This window comes from Dama dama, chromosome 16 (genome assembly GCF_033118175.1).
Source record: "Dama dama isolate Ldn47 chromosome 16, ASM3311817v1, whole genome shotgun sequence".
NCBI lineage: Eukaryota > Metazoa > Chordata > Mammalia > Artiodactyla > Cervidae > Dama > Dama dama.
Genome location: NC_083696.1, coordinates 33477316 through 33495194, shown reverse-complemented (window position 1 = coordinate 33495194; position 17879 = coordinate 33477316). Strand labels below are relative to the sequence as shown.

Genomic DNA, 17879 nt, shown 5'->3' with positions numbered 1-17879 from the left:
CTGGGACCTCCCATGCCCTTGGTAAACATTCTCCAGTTCCCCTCCCTCCAGCAGTCATGCCCACATGTCCATGTCACAGTCCCCTTCACGGTTCAGGGCACTGCTCAAGCCCTTCGCTTCCGCAAAGCCTTCTTGCATTTCCTCAGACAGAGGTAGTCCTCTGCAACCTATTCCTACTATCTCCTTTGATTGTGTTTTGTTATGAAGCCTTGACTGACTGTAACTTCATGGAGAATAGATGTCTGAGCCCAACATCAGCAGCTTGGACACTGAGTGCTTGACAGGCCTTTGTTGAATTCTTAGATAAATGAAATGGGAGTTCTTGTTGCTTTTCTGGAACAATATTTTACAGCTGTGGACCCACTCATGAGTTGTGAAGTTTGTCACACAGTGTATGATACCTGTCCTTAAACAAGAGAATAGCACATCTCAGAGTATATCACACACAGTGATAACAGGCATTATTTCATGAAAATTTTGTCTTATGTATGTGTATGAAGAGGTGTACTGAGAATTAGTCACATTGTTCTGGAACATGTTGAGGGAATATAAATACGATAAAGACTAAATTTTTCGTGGTCTAATTTAGGACAGGCTGCTGATACATTGTCCTCAGTTGTGGGTATAGTGTTATAAAGCAGCGGTGTCAGACAGCAACATTCAATAGAGCACATCCATCTACTCTAGGTCAAATTTATCAGATTGTTTAATTGCAGGGAGTGTGTATAGTCCATTACAGCAACCTGACACTGCAAAAAAAAAAAAAAAGGAAGTGGCTAGAAATAGTCGCTTTGGCCATTTGGTTATCTAGGCTGAATGACTCCAAATCTCTTGGTGGTTGTTTTTCCATCCATTAACACTGATGAAACTTGAGTACCTCTGACCACCCAAGAGAATCTCTTGGCCCCAAGGGTCAGAGATTCTTGAACTAAAATGAGGATGAAACCAAATTCAGGTTTCCAGCATGGTAAAAATCCTTTGTAAGAAGAAAATTTTTATTGGCGTATAAGCTGCTTCACAAGGTTGCGTTAGTTTCTGCTGTCCAGGAAAGTGAATCACCTATGTGTGTACACAACCACTCTTTTTTTGGATTTTCTTCCCATTGAGGTCACCACAGAGCGCTGAGTAGAGCTCCCTGCGCTATACAGTAAGTCCTCATGGTGGTGAAAATTCTTTCTGATGTATATGTGACAAGAACTTTCAGTCTGAATTTTGACCAGCTCTATCTTCTGATACACAAAAAGTTCCTCAGAGACTCAGGAATTAACACCAAATTTAAATAGGAATTTAGAAAATTTACAAATACTTTAGTGTTATGATTGAGACAGTCTTGGACTAGGAATCAGAAGCTGAAATTTAAATTAGCATTTTTCCAGCTGACAAACCCTTGCCTAAGTCTGAGCTTCATTTTTCTGATCCAAAAACTAAAAATAATAATTTGCCTCTCCTGCTAATGAGTGATAAGGACTTGGAATATTTTCATGATACCACGAGGTAAGAGCAAGTTTGTTGGGACTTAAAGTGAATTGGATTTTGAGAAATCAATTTCTCATTGATTGAACATTGAAAAGATGAATTAACTACTTTCGCATGGACTGGAGCAATTAGTTGGCAATTTACAGCTTTAATTAGAAGATTGTCCTGGATATTGGGTTCCTAGGACATCAGCAATTTGAATTTACCACATTGATTATACTAGAGTGTCATTAATTTTTCTGAAAATGTTGTTAGGTGGGTAGTAGGGAGGGGAGATTGGCAGCGACTATCTCTGATATATCATAATTAATGTTAAAAATTAGATGAGAATAAAAAAGTGGCAAAACCACTTTGCTTAGGAGGTGCTGTGCTGCGCTTAGTCACTTTCTCCATGGATGGTAACCTGCCAGGCTCCTCTGTTCCTGGGGATTCTCCAGGCAAGAATACTAGTGTGGGTTCCAGGGGATTTTCCCAACCCAGAGATGGAATCCAGGTCTCCCGAATTGCAGGTGGATTCTTTACCGTCTGAACCACCAGAGAAGCCCAAGAATGTCTATGGTTTGAACCTGTACCCTTTTCGATGTGTTTCTTGATCATCCTCCTCTTCTTCATCCTTTCTTAGAGAATCCTGCTCGATGGTGATGTGCTCTCCTACCTGGAAATCAAACATGGGGACAGAGATGGAATGAGGAGAATGCTGAGCATAACGGACCCTGATCTCTTTTGCTCAGAATTTTGGCAAGGAAAAATTTCCCAATTATTTAAATTACTTTAAAATTATTATGCAAGATGATGTCTCCAATTATCAACTGCTCAGAGATTTTTCGCCTTGTCACAAAAAAATCTAGGTTCATTCATTTCTCCCTTTACTTAAATTCCCGCTCTGTTTTCAGACAAGTGCTAATTGAAGTTTCTACCAGAGGCTACATAAATCTCCCTTTATATTCTGGCGGCCCCCATTTCCAGAGAACTGAGACTAAGGCTGTTTTTATTTTCCTGGCAGCCCAAGGCTTGGTCTTCTGACATGAACAGTAGCTCAGCATCTTCCAAAGCTGTTAAACTACCCTCAGGAACCAGGGTTCTTCTATCAACTGGGTTAAGGGGAAATATTTCCTCACTCAATTAGCCCTTGCTCTAGTTACTGAGTGATGTATACGCCTGGGCTTCTCTGGCGGCTCAGACAGTGAAGAATCTGCCTGCAACTCAGGAGGCCCGGATTCAATCCCCGGATCAGGAAGGTCCCCTGAAGAAGGGAATGACTGTCCACTCCAGTATTCTTGCCTGGAGATTTCCGTGGACAGAGGCGCCTGGTGGGCTACAGTCCATGGGTCACAAAGAGTCAGACATGACCGAGCAACTTCCACCTTTTCTTTTTTGTACCTGTGCTATCTTTTTCTTTGTGGGGGGTGGGGGGTGGTGCAGCATGTGGGATCTTAGTTTCCCAACTAGGGATGGAACCCATGCCCCCTGCATTGGAAGCATAGAACCTTAACCACGGGACTGTCCTGCTGGGAAGTTCCAACCTGGGCTATCTTTTATGGACAATCTTCACAAGTACTGTTGGAGCTCTTAAGCATCCATGACCCATTCTATTCTTGTGATGGTGGGAAGGATTTCCCACCTCCCATCATTCTGTGATAATGTCTCAAACAGGTTCAGCTATTGTAAGCAAAGGCAAAGGAAGGTTGGGAGGGAGTAGGGAGCTATTAAGCAGTTTTGAACATGCTCAAGGGGTATAATGCCAAATCTCAGACTTAGTTTGTTGTCTGATCCTATGAGGTTTTCATTTCTCTTTAACAACAACAACAAAACCCATGGAAATTAGTTATTAGCTTGTCTCTGAAAGGATCCTCAAAGATTATCTTGTTCTTTGAGGCCAAACTCCCATTATGCTCCTGATTTAGGCTGCCTTCATGTTGTGGGCTGGGCCTCACGCATAGGGATGGTTGTAATAGAGACCAGCTGAGTCCAGGCTGCAGCTGCAAAGGTCAGGGGTTCAGAGAAGCCCTTCTCATTTCCCCCCACCTAACACCAAGCTTGGACAAGAGAAAAAGTTTGGTAAAATTTTCACTTAAATGATCTTCATCATTATTTTCTTTGAGTAAAATTGTCCCAAGTTACCTACCATATGGAATGTCTAGCATTTCTTTGTTTTCTTTTTTGTTTTTCCAACCCCTTTTCATCTTTGAAACAAAACAAAACAACAAAACCTTCCTGACCCCACACCCCACAGTCATGGGACATCTACCCTCCCTCCTTCCCTTCACAGTCAAACCACTTGAAACAACTTCCTTGCTCTCAGGGACACTCCATATCCTGTTCACTTCTCAACCCTCTGTGACCAAACTTTTTGCTGATATGGCTTCTGCTAAGGTCACTGCCAAGGCCACCTAAGGACCACTGTGACCAAACCAGTAGCTACTCCTCAGCCTTCATATTTCTATTTACAATAATACTTAATTTTTGTTTTTGACTTCTCTTGTGAAATAATTTTTAAACCAAGACTTTTAAGAGCATATTTATTTAGGTTCATAGCAAAATTGAGAGGAAGGTACAGTTTTCTCATATGTTTTTGCCCCTACCTCATGCAGCCTTTCCCATTATTGACTTCTCCACCAAAGTGGTACATTTGTTACAACTGATGGACCCATGAAGTCTATAGTTTACATCAGGGCTCACTCTTGATGTTGTACATTCTATGGGCTTGGTCAAATGTTTAATAACAGGTATCAACCATTATAATATCATACAGAGTATTTTCACCATCCTAAGAATCCCCTGTGCCTACTTGTCCTTCTCTCCCTCCCATCTTCCCTCCCATCTTGGCAGCCAGTGATCTTTTTACTGTTCCCATAGTTTTCCTTTTCCAGAATGTCGTATAGTTGGAACTACACAGTATGGAGTCTTCTCAGATTGCTTCTGTTACTTAGTGATACACATGTAATGTCCCCCATTTCTTTTGATGTCTTGATAGCTAATTTGTTTTTAGTGCTGAATAATATTTTATTGTCTGGATGGACCACCATTCATTTATCCATTCACCTACTGAAGGATATTTTGGTTGCTTTTAGGTTTTGGCGATTATGAATCAAGCTTGTATAACCATCCATGTGCAGGTTTTTGTCTGAAAAGAACTATTGTCTTCTCTCTCTTTTATTTTTGGTTGAAGAACACTTACTGATATGAACACTTTAGAATACATTAAATGAAATAGATAATTACTAAACAATATGAAAGTACAGTCCCAACATACCTGACAAGCACGTAGATGTATATGTAACTTGGATTGAAACAAGCTATATTCTAATATGTTAGACACTGATTTTTTTTTTCTGGAGTTACAATTCATTATTTGTCTTCCAAATTTTGCTGCAATAATATTTCAAATTTTCTACTTCAAATAAGTTATTCATTTATCATGAGCAAACTCCCCCTAAAATATGGCACCCAAACAAAATTAATTTTTAAAGGATGATATACATGGGTAATTTGCTCCCTTTTTAGCAGCAGGTTTTTTTCAAATGAGATCCTTACACCTGTAGCTTATATAATACTGTATATTAACTATACTTCATAAAAATTTAATTAAAAAATCTATAATCAGTGAAAATACCCTTCAAAAATGAAGACATAATACAGATATTTTCAGGCAAACAAACAAAAAATAAGATCATACCCAAAATTCAGTATATAAAAGAAATAAGGTTTTTTCACAGAGCACCTAAACTTGGTGTGTACACTTAGATGTCACTGAGGAGCCCTAGGGTGTCACAAACACAGTTTTAGAACCGTGTCTTAGAACCTTCCTCTTGTCTGCCTCATTCACTTTAAAATTGAGATGTTTTTGTTGAAGTCAGTGCTTTCTGTCTTGGGATGGAATTTGGAATGTGCAATCAGGAAGTGTCAGAGCAAGCCTGGGTACTCTCTACATCGGAGAGGACAGGTGTATAAACACAAAATCTTTGTTTGCGCATATGCGTTTTCCTCATGACCCTGCCATGCCCACTCTAATTACCCTTTAACTTGTTCCTCTGAGTGCCAGACTTCAGTCCCCGTAGCCGTGGCACAGCAGTTGCCATGGTGACGGACTCACTGACTGTTTCCCAGTCATACCTGTTTGCCATTTTCATGCTCTCTGTTTTGCACAATTCTGTTCCTTAGCGAGTGGTCATTTGCTGAGGTGTTCTGGTTTTCAAAGCCATCTTCATCATTCTAAGAAAAAGTACAGGATTGCAAAAATAAAATTTCAGAGCCAAAAAATAAATGTTCTTTCAATGAGTGATACCCAAAGACTTCTGAGGGATGGGACAACAAAGAGGAAGTGTTTAGATGAGTCAGCTGATTAAAGAAAGAAACAATGAATCTTAGTACTTAAAGAAACAGAAATGATTATTAAAAAATTTGAAAATTTACTGTCTGTAAAAACCACATAAGGAAAAAGATTATCTCAATCCAGAAATGTAAATCCTTTTGTTTTCTTTCCTTTTTTTTGGCTGTGAAATCTTAGTTCCCTGACCAGGGATTGAACCCAAGCCCCTTGCAATGGAAGCACGGAGCCCTAAATACTGGACAGTCAGGAAGTTCTCTAAATCCTTTGTTTTCTAATATAATCTAATGGTACATATGGTTGCTGGTACAAAAATATGTTTTAGTTAAAATTTTGGATGACTTATTTTTCACATATTTTTTTCCTGAAAGATATGAATGCTGTAAGTACAAGACTAACAAAAGCTTAAATGTTTTGCATTTTTCCGCTTCTTTGATTATACATGTTCCTGATCAGTTTCTCTGCTTGTAATCTTTCTTTCCTTCAGATCTGTATATAAATTCTTTCTATGCTATTCTTTCTACATCATAAAATGAGACTCCTGGCCTCTGGAGTCAATTGCACACTCCTCGGCACAGTTCAGGGTTGCTCGATCCTGTTCATTCATTTTACTCCGCTCCCTTTGCAGGCACCATGAAGGAACACCCAGCCAAACAGAACTATGTGCCCTTCTCCAGGCCCAGATTAAGTTCTCCTGCCTTGTGCTTGCCATATGCTTTCCATCCTGCAAAACATCCTATAAAATATTAGCAGTTCCTTCTAAACAAGATTTAAAGATAAAGCATGGTTCAACTACGAAAGATGATGATCTGAAAAATGCATGTGTTGTACTGAAAGTCACTACTTATATTTGAAACATGCATGATTTTTGTTGGTGTTGTTATGATGGAAAAGATTGGTGTGGTCCAACTTGAAGAAGACAGAAGGAAGAAGGTTGCTGGGACTAGGCTATGTAGCCTTCCAACAAGCAGAGCTGAGATGAGAGTGCAGCTTTCCAACCTCCTTTTCAACTCTTCACACAGACTTTCAAATTATAAAATGAAACAAAATATAGTTAACTGTGGGCTGGATAATTTTATTCTTAGATGTTGGATTTGTGAGATGTTAAAATGTGTTTTGTTTGGTTTAGAGCATTCTCTGGTAGTAATGAGCATGATAAAAAATGCCTTCTTCTGCGAGACCAATTTGGCTTTAACTTTTTCTGATTTTTCTTTCACAAACTGAGTAGGGTTTGCTCTTGGAGGTGTGTCTTGACCCCTAGCTGCTTTTCCAAAATGTGACAAACACTTGGCTCATTTTTCCTTTACCTTTTTGGGATGGGTCCAATCTTTCTCCCATCTCTTCCCCAACTAGCCTTTTTAGATGGCACTTCATTCCAAGTAAGGCCACAGATAGATAAACAGTGTCAGATAGGTGCCTTTATCTTTTCAAGAAATGTTTCCTGCTAGCCCTGTCAGCCATGACTTTGACTTGAAAAAGAAACAAGTGTATGAGTTTGATTATTATTTTTAGCCTTGAAGTGCCTGATGTAGGATCTTCCACCAGGGATGGAACCCGTGCTCCACTGCATCACCAGGCAAGTCCCTCTGTGAGTTTCATTTTAACTTTAGATCTCTGGCTGGCCCCACAGATCTAGGGGAAAAAAATTACAATTCCAACTTGTAATGTATGTTCCAAACCTGCAACTCCTGCTTGGAAGGCAGATTCTTTGCCTCTGAGCCATCTGGGAATCCCCTATTGAAACACAGGACTGTATAAACGTGAATAAAGTTTAACTTCCAGCATCACCTGATTTATGCATAAAAGTCTTGTGGCCAAACTGCTTTTGTGTGTGTGTTACAAATGCTTACACCTTACTTTAGCCCAGCTCCTCGCTTATAACTTTCATGAGTGCTGAAAATTTGCATAATAAAAAGCTAAAAATAAAACCCAAGAGGAGTTGGAAAAACAGGACCTAGGTAACTGAGGGGGTTGGCCCTTTGGGTCCCTAAGTACACAGGTGACGCCGGGCAGGTCACATCTTTTACCACTCTGTCCACCCATCTCCACGACAGTTTCGACTTGGTCTTCTCATGGTTCCTTTCCAGCTCCTATCATTTTCTGGCTCCAAGAACGTCTGCTTCTAGCTGCTGATCACTCCTGCCACCTAGTGGCAGAATTGGAGACGTCCTTGAGCAGCTAGGGGCAGGATGGGGCCGACCTTTATACGGTTAATGCAAGGGGAGAGGGGTGGGGATGGCCGTGTAGGGGTTGAGTGAGGGGTGGAGTGGGCACCTCTGGACGTGTAATGGGATTGTTTGACCCCCACCATAGTACATGCTTTGGCTTTTCAGCGTTGTTCAGAACAATATCTCCCAATTGGGGATTTCCAACAGAAACAAAGGAGGTGTTTATGGGTGTTACTTGGTGCCTGAAAAATGACCCGTAAAATACCTGTTTATCTGCTTCTTTTTAAATTGGAGTCCTGCGGGCTATAACAGGTGGCCCATAATTACTTCTTAGCCCACTGTTTTTTTTTTTTTTTTCCCCATCTATTTAGCAATTCGGGTTGAAAGATATCATAGTACACTGGACTCTACGACCATAACTGTATATCTGAGGGCATACCTGCTCCCTGAATGGGTAACAACGTTGTGGGTGCGGTGTATGAGTACTTCTAAGCAATTCCCAGCACAGCACTTTTAACTTCTTTACTTAACCTTAGTGGCTGTGTGTCCTAAGGAGATGATCTCGGATTGGGCCCCCGCTGGAGGGCAGATCCTTGAGCCAGGAGTACGTGGTGTTTGGGCTTGTTCCCCCTTCTTTGTCTTTTTAATCTTGCATTTCCATGTGGTTCAAGCAACTATAGATCCACAGTCGGTATTCCAGGGAGTACAGATGGACACAAGCCTTTTAAGTTAATTTCTTCCTTTTATCAGTTTCTAAGCCACACAACTTCTAGAACATAGTCCTGAAAACTGAAATCACCCTCCTCCCCCCTGGCATCTATTTGTGGGTGGGAGGGGTCTCCTGTAGAATCTTAGCTGAACACATCGCCACCCAAAATAAAGGTGACGATTGCAAGCTTCCCTTTTAACTAGATTCTGGTCAAGGAAATGTAAACAGAAGTGGAGCCCTGAGTCGGGCAACTTGGGGATGCTCCTTAAGAGATGGCTGGCAGGTCCTCTTTATTCCTTCTAGCCTCTGCTCTGTGCTGCTGCCTGGTGTGTGGATGGTTCCAGCTGGGTCACAAACACAAAGGCCCCATCCTTGTGGTGTCAAAGTGGTGAACTAGAGGGGCCTTGGGCCCCTGGAAACCTTGAGCTCCCACTCTGCCTCTGCACGACCCATCTCCTGACTTACCTGCAGGAAACACACTTCTCCCTTCTTACTTTTGGTTTTTGCCTTTATGTACACCTGAGCTTACATAATATTTAGTGGGTTCAAAACACTGCATGAAACCTTTACAGCATTTTGCATTAGATCTATAGAGGCCTATGAGGTGACTATTGGGATCACCCCTTTTACAGATGAGGAAACTAAGGCAAAGATAAGTAAATTCCCTGACCCAGGTTGTACAACCAGAAGTATAGGAGATGGAATCTGAGTTAAGACTTTCCAGTCTCAGGCCCTAATGTACTCGTAGAGTTTAGCCAGTGGGCCAAGGCCTTTTGGCCTCTGAAATGTCTAAAGACGTAGTAGTGTACCTACAGATTGAATTCCCTTTCAATTAAGAAAGCCTGATTTGGACTCTAGCTATTAACATTAGATTAGAATAGAAATGATAGAGATAATTAAGATTCCAGAAAGGCTGGGGTCACTTTTAAACTTGTTTTAGATTCTGGTGGTCATTTCTTATGCCAGCATGATGGCCTTCCTACCTTAGACAGATTCTAAGTCAACTTTGCCCTTTAAATAACATGAGTGGGCACTCCTGCATTTGTGGGCAGGTCATGTCTCCATGGGGGGCTTCCCTGGTGGCTTGGATGCTAAAACATCTGCCTGCAATGTGGGAGACTCAGATTCAATCCCCAGGTCAGGAAGATCCCCTGGAGAAGGGAATGGCAACCTACTCCAGTATTCTTGCCTGGAGAATCCCATGGACAGAGGAGCCTGGCGGGCTACAGTCCATGGGGTTGCAAAGAGTAGGACATGACTGAGCGGCTAAGCACAGCATAGCACATGTCTCCATGATGAGTGTGAGATTCTTTTTTCTTCTAACCATGCCTGCTCCACTCACTTGGTCTCTTTCTCACACTGTGGCCCTGATTGAACCAACATTGCTTCCATTTCTGTTGCAGTGTCTCCACCGAGACTCAGGATCACTATGCCAGGAGGGCCTTTCTTTCCACCTTCCTTATACAAACTGCTCTGGCCCCACATGCTCTGACTGGGGGACTGGCCTTGCTGAGGGGGCACAGCTTGGCTTTGAGACCTGGAGCAAGAATGGAAAACTTCCCGCAAGGAGACTTTGATCCTAATCTTTGGCTGGACATAGAGCATATAGGTTTATCAAAGATGAGATTTCCCCGCAGGCAAAGTGATGTTGACAAGGACCTCCAGGAGTTGCTGTGAAGTTCCTTAATTTGTTCTAGGGCTTGGCATTACATAGCAGGTTTTAGGAGGTGTTTGATAATTTACCTTGGGTGGAGGGTTTTATACTGCCAAAACAGATTAGATTGGTGATCTAGGTTGCTTATTTTATTTTCCATGTATTAAGAGTATGGTGGTAGTGGTGGTTTAGTCGCTAAGTTGTGTATGACTCTTATAACCCCATGGACTGTAACCTGCCAGGCTCCTCTGTCCATGGAAATTTCCCAGGCAAGAATACTGGAGTGGGTTGCCATTTCCTTCTCCAATATGTGTGTATCTATTTCCAAATCTCTGTCCACCTTTAATGCAAACTTCCTCAAAGTGTCATTCATGCTATGCAGCCCAGACCCTAGGCACAGAAATTGGTTTTCAGCTGTATAGGCTAGTTGTATTTGCTCAACAGGATACCACAAAGGCCCACAGCAAAACCAGATAGTGGACAAAGCAGACTTCGGGTCACCGCTTTCCTTGCCTTGATTTAATCCCTCTGTTTCCATACCAACCCCTGAGAGCCGAGGGACATTTGCCTGATTTATCTCTGAGTTTCTTTCCAAGGTACCTGGTGTTTGGCAGAAATGCTCTGGAGCTGTGCTGGGGGAGATATATGCCTGGAGAGATATACAGTGGTCAACCACCCAGAGCTGGCTCTGACGTGACCACAGGAAGACGCCTGCGAAGATGAAGCCTGGAGGTCTCCAAGGGTTACCTTTGCTTCATCACCCAAAGCGGGCATTTGTGCTCTGCTAGGTGTAATTGGTGCCATGTGCAAAGGAGGGTGGGAGATGGAGCATGCCCCGGTTGCCCCTGGAGATCCCCACCCCTTTCCTAGAGCCCGATGACCTGTCTGCCTCCTGGTCCCGGGAATTCCCTGACTGCTCTCCCTCTGGGAAGAAGGTACCTTTAGAATGTGAGCTCCCCTTCTCTATTCTCTGGCAGTTGAATAAAAGCCTGTCTTGCTTGCACCAAACTCAGCTTCATTATTGGCAGCATAAAGCTGGGCAGCAAAGAACTCCCTGACCAAGCCAGGAGTGCTTCAGTTTGACTAAAGTCCCAGGAGGGGTGGCCTTGTGTCTAATTTGGTAACAGAAGCAACAACGTGGTACCTTCTGAGAGTCAGGGACACCTTAAATATGGCCATGGATGTTGAAGTCCCAATGCCAGCAACGAAAATGGGAATGTGATGTCATTTGGACTCGGGACTGGGTAAATCTGTATTTTAGCCCCTGGACTCTGAGCTGAGAAGCCAGATACTCTGTCCTTTGTTCTCTGATGAGTACCAAATGCCCAGCACAGTGCCAGGCACAGAAGTGCTCAATGACTGTTTTAGAATCTTACACTAACAGATAAATCAGTGTCTCTATGAGTGGCAACCCACTTGAAGTGACTCAGACGGTAAAGAATCAACCTGCAATGCAGGAGACCGGGGTTTCATCCCTGGGTCAAGAAGATCCCCTGGAGGAGGGCATGGCAACCCACTCCAGTATTCTTGCCTGGAGAATCCCGTGGACAGAGGAGCCTGGTGGGCTATAGTCCATGGGGTCGCAAAGAATCAGACACAGCTGAGTGACTAACACTACCAGTGGAGGGGGCTGGCACAAGACTGCTCTCTCTCCTTCCTTACAAAGGTCATCTTCTGTTCTGATATTCTTAGCCTTAAGTGTCTAAGAGAAGGTGTCAGTAATACATCTCCAATTTCGGCTGCTTTTCTGAGTTTTTTCCAAGTGATCTAACCTTTCTGTATCCATTTCTCTGATCATGGATTAGGACTAGATTAGAGCAACTAACTCAAATAGTAACTTAAAATTCCAAAATGCAATACAAGTAGATCATAGGCAATGACTCAGCATAAATCTGGCAACTGCTTCTTGGGATATTGATAAATTATCTATGTGAATTGTGGCTGCATTATGATTAAAAAGCTTGAGTTCCATAGTCACACTTGGGTTCAAATCCAGCCTTAATTTCTTGAGGCCTCATACTCTATTATACGGGAATGCAGCATTCTTTACCTAACTGGGGGGGCGTGTGACCAGTCTGGTGCCACTCATAGTAAGTACTTATTGACTTTCTTTTTTTTTTTATGTTAATTTTATGGTTTAGTTTGCTACTTGCTTGCTTGTTCTGGAGCATTTAGTCACTTTGTCCTCTTATCAAAATCTGGCTTGTAAAAGTTAACATCTGTTTTGTGAATCTAATTTCTTCAAATTACCATTATTCCCCCCCACCACCACTTATCCACCTATCTATCTATCCATCATCTATTTAAAAAATCTACAAATGTCAACTATTTTAAGACTATTCCTGGGACTTCGCTGGTGGACCAGTGGTTAAGACACTGCCTTCCAAGGCCAGGGGCATGGGTTTGATCCTGGGGTGGAGAGCTAAGATCCCATATGCTTTGAGGTGCAGCCAAAATAAAATAAAAATTTAAAAAGGCCATTACTTTCCAATATTTTCTTCCAAGTTGCATGAGCATTGCCTTGGAACGCTTGCATTTTCAAAGGCAGTATTCCAGAAGCCTCTAGACTGTACCTGTCACTCCTGACCTGTTGACTCATTCAACCTCTGGCTCAAGCCTCGGGTTTACGTAATCCTTCATGTGAGGTGATGGGTACTGGCTAGACCGCTCCTCTGTGGAACGTTTCAGTTTTTCCTGCCAAGCCTGTGTGGGTCGACAGGTTGGGTGCAGTATCGTGGGAGGAAAGCACCTGTCCAGCCTGGGGCTTATTGTCACCCTGCTCTGGCACAATCCCCTGTTACCTCTGAATGCTCTAGTGGGAGCTCTGAGCTGGGTGCAGGGTGTCAGGCCTACAGAACACTGATGACATCCTCCCCTCATGATCTTTGTGAGCCAGAGGCAAGGGGAACCTCTAAGGATAGAAATATAAGGAAAAGTAGAAAGAGGCAGAGTTCATCACCTGGAGGAGAAAAGTTAGAGGAAGGTTTTATTTGTTGGATTAAAAAGAATACATTTAAACATGCAAATACTCATGGACTATGACTTCTGTGAACTTTCTAAGAATTTTTTTTTTTTGATGTGGACCATTTTTAATGTCTGTATTGAATATATTACAAAATTGCTTCTGCTTTATGTGCTTTTTTTTGCTTTTTTAAAAAGTTAATTTATTTATTTTAGTTGGAAGCTAATTACTTTACAGTATTGTGGTGGTTTTTACCATTCATTGACATGAATCAGCTTTTTGGCCATGAGATATATGTGGGATCTTAACTCCCTAGCCAGGGGATGAACTTATACCCAGTACATTGGAAGGTGAAGTCTTAACCACTGGACCACCAGGGAAGTCCCTGGTGAGCTTTGTTGAGGAAACTTCTCAAGGGAAAAATAGCCAAATGGAGAAATGTTGGCAAAATAAGTGATAGTATGTTTTGAATCTTTTTTTAATGAATCAAAATCCAAAACAATTTAGGGATTAAGATTCCAGAACAAATTATAAACATTATAACCCCTACTAATGTAGAAAAAATGATCAGAGCACTGCTTGAGGGAGGAGGAAATAAAAAGATCGATGGCAGGCTAAGTAGGCCTGTTTCCTCAACTTTTAATTTCTGGAATTGGAAGAGATTTTAAGTAGCAGTGTTTAAAGTAGAAAGGTAAATGCTAAAACATATATAGTCAGCTAAAACCAAGTGATGGAAGAGAAGGAAATGAAATAATGGAAAGTAGAAAATATACAAATTTTGTGATCATTCACAATTTTAAGTTGGTTATAAAAGAAACCATTAAATAAACAAATACATCTTCAGAAGAAACAAAAAAATAAATAAATAAAATAAACCAAACCAAACAACGAAAAGATTAAAAAAAAAGTACAACCTGAAATATGATGAGAGGAGCTTTTTTTTTTTAAGTTGCTCAGTTGTGTCCAACACTTTGTGACAGTATACAGTCCATGACATTCTCCAGGCCAGAATACTGGAGTGGATAGCCTTTCTCTTCTCCAGGGATCGAACCCAGGTCTTCCACATTGCTGGCGGATTCTTTACCAGCTGCGCCGCAAGGGAAAACCAAGTATACTGGAGTGGGTAGCCTATCCCTTTTCCAGCGGATCTTCTCGACCCAGGAATTGAACTGGGGTCTCCTGCGTTGCAGGAGGATTCTTTACCAGCTGAGCTACCAGGGAGAGGAGCTGCTGCTGCCAAGTCGCCCCAGTCGTGTCCGACTCTGTGCGACCCCATAGACGGCAGCCCACCAGGCTCCCCCGTCCCTGGGATTCTCCAGGCAGGAACACTGGAGTCGGTTGCCATTTCCTTCTCCAATGCATGAAAGTGAAAAGTGAAAGTGAAGTTGCTCAGTCAAGTCCTACTCTTGGCGACCCCATGGTCTGCAGCCCACCAGGCTCCTCCATCCATGGGATTTTCCAGGCAAGAGTACTGGAGTGGGGTGCCATTGCCTTCTCTGGGGAGAGGAGCTAAGAGCAAGCAAATCAGTTTGAGTCAGATAGAATAACAGAACACAACCATATACTGAAAATGACTCAGTGGTCATCATCTTAATCAATCCAGGCTGAATAGAGCACAAAAAATTCAATGACTGTATCCAAAAAAATACCAGTGGTCAGGGTACACTCACACTCTTTAATGTATGGCCGTCTATATACAAGTGGCATGGATTAATAAGGGAAACAGGGAGAAAAATTTAGCCATGTTTAGAAAGAGGTTGAGAGAACTCTTTCAGTCTATGACAAATCAAATGGGAAAGTAAGGATAAAGGAAAACCAACATAACAACAAAGAATAGAAATCTAACATCTCTTGAACTCCAATAAAAAAATATATTGTAGCCGAAATGGCTAGTGGTCCCCCAAATCTATTCTTCCCCATTTCCTTTAGAAATAGAAATTCTTCCCCCATTTCCTTTAGCAGGACCTATGATTTCCCAGAAAAGGGCATGTTTCCTAACCTCCCAGCGGTTATGATGAAGTCTGCATTTGTGATTGAAGCTATGTGCAACTTCTGGGAGCTGTTCTAGGAAAGGACAGTGGGTGGAGCTGACAGAGCCTTTCAGAATGTTTTTAAAAACATAAAATTAAATATATAGGATTAAAAGGAAGCCAATTATATTGAAATACCAGTTATTAAAATATTGACATTAATTTGTGATAGGATAACATATATGCATCTCTATTAACACATTATAAAACAGGAAAAAAACCCAACAAGGTTCAGTGGCAAGTTCCAATAACCACATTAATTTCAATGCCATGGCTGCAAATTATGCAACAGATACGAATTCTTTTTTCTACTTGTATTTATTAACTCAATGTAGTGAGGCTCCTGTCACAAACATTTCAAACATGGGGTTCGACCTCCCCTTGGTCTATGGAGTGGAATGTGCTCCTTTCCCATCAGGCCCATTGGGAAGGTTTCCCTGCCCACTCTCCAGCTGACGTATCTCTTAGTTATGAAGCCACCATAAACGCATACATCTGGGAGAATATGGACCTTTTTAAAAAAATCTTATTTGCCACTGGAGGTCCTGGTTTTACATCTGATTCTATTCGCATTAACATCCAGTAAATCTACTAGTGAGATAAATCACGTAATGCCCAGGAATAAAGAACTTTGCATTTGATTCTTATAGATTCTTGAAATAAGGAGAAAATGAGTGGTGGTTAAGCTTCCTGCTTAATTGTCGGAGGCTGACATCATATGATTTTTCTAGATGACTTTTTTTCTATCAGAAATCATCAGAGTCCTGGGTTATATTTAAAAGATGAAATGCAGATTATTTTCCAGTGTAATTCTGGAACCCGACCAGACCAAGCTCAGGTAGACTGGAGAGTGGTTGTTGCATGCAACGTCCACTTGGTGGCGCCACTCCCCCTAATGCTGCCAGATAAAGGTGCCACGAAGGCCAACCCAAGGGCCTCCTCTGATTCTGGCAGTCTGGAGGCTGGAACCTGGTAAAAACCATTACTGTGACCTCATTTTTATATACTCTGAATGCTTACTTAATATCCTGTCTAGGGTGATTATATTTAATAAATAAATCCAGTCGTTGGTAAAAAGCATTCTGAGATCACTGACCAAATCTGGGACAAATTGAATACAAAAAAGTAAAAAATATGAATAAAGTCTGTAACTTACTCACGTCAAAAAATAAGGTGGAATGACAGATGGATAAAGGACAGCATAGATGAAGAAATATGTGATAAATTGCAGTAAAATATAGATTGTAGGTGATGTGTTCACTACGAAACTCTCAACTTTTCTGTGTTTGAAAATTTTCATAATATAATGTTGGTAATTAATTATAAAATGATGAATAAAAAGGAATGCTAGTCCACAGTGATATTCAAAAAGAGGAAAAAAAAGGGAAGTTCATTCTTTTCAAAAGAAAAGGATAGGTAAGGAATATTAACAAAATGAAAGTCAACATTTTGCAACTCCTAAGGTAACAATTGATTGAGAAAAAGGTCATCAATGGATGCAAAAACCATGGGGTGAAATGTACTGGGGACCTGAAGAATCACTGCTCATATCACTTACTAATTAGAAACAGAAAAATGTAACTTCATAATGGAATAGTCTACCAAGTTATCCCAATAGTGGATAATAGTTAAGTTTCTCTAGCACAGTATGTGTATGTTTTCCTTTTTTCACATATGGTTTCTAGATCCTGGAACTTGCTAAAAGTCATATACATGTAGAATTGTACTTTCCTAGACATCACTGCCCTTCCGCTGAGCTGCCTTTCCCTCTTATCTTAGTTTTTGATACCTGTACTTGATAATGAGTGATTATTTCAGCCTGGTTCCAATTTCCTGTTATTGTTCCTTTTGCCTTTCTTTGACTTAAGTTGATTGTTTAAATATTTAAGGACACTCCCACAAGGACTCCTAAGATACACTTGAGAGGGAGAGGTCTCAAGACACCCACAGAGAAGCTAATCCTAAGAACAATAATATGACAACTTCTATACTTCTTATTCTGGGTCAGGCACAGAGCTCTGTGCTTTCCCATGAACTACCTCACTCAACCCCCTTTGCCCTTGATTTTCTAACATTTGCATCTTCATTAATTTTTTTGTTACGTGAAGTCAAGAATTCTTCTCCCATTAAAAACCAGTTTTCTATCTGCACTTACTGGTTGCTGTGGTCTGAATGTTTGCATCCCCTCAAAACTCATTATGTTGGAATTCTAACCCCCAAAGATGGTATTAGGAAGTGGGGGTGAGCCATGAGGGTGGAGCTCTAATGATTGGGAATAATTAGTGCCCTTGTGAAAGTAAGCCCACAGAGATCCCTACCCCTTCCACCACGTGAGGACACAGGGATTTCAAGGGTGCTGACTATAAAACAGGAAGAAGGCTCACACTAGAACCATGACCATGCTGACACCTTGATCTTGGGCTCCCAGTCTCCAGATATAAATTTCTGTTATCTTTAAGCTACTGAGTCTGTGGTATTTTGTTACAGCAGCCTGATTAGATAAGACACTGGTTCTATTTTTTGCCTCATATTCATTCTTTAACCCATGCCAAA

General features: G+C 41.5%; 1 protein-coding gene across 1 annotated transcript in view; it reads right to left on the bottom strand.

Moving 5' to 3' along the window:
• SLC28A3 (solute carrier family 28 member 3) overlaps window positions 1-17879 on the bottom strand; it is a 67635-nt gene that overhangs the window by 33131 nt on the left and 16625 nt on the right. The window contains exons 2-3 of the mRNA XM_061164019.1: window positions 5590-5688; window positions 2049-2131 (exon numbers count right to left, since the gene is read on the bottom strand). Of these exons, the coding sequence (XP_061020002.1) occupies window positions 2049-2131; window positions 5590-5688 (182 nt within the window). The remainder of the gene's footprint in view (window positions 1-2048; window positions 2132-5589; window positions 5689-17879) is intronic.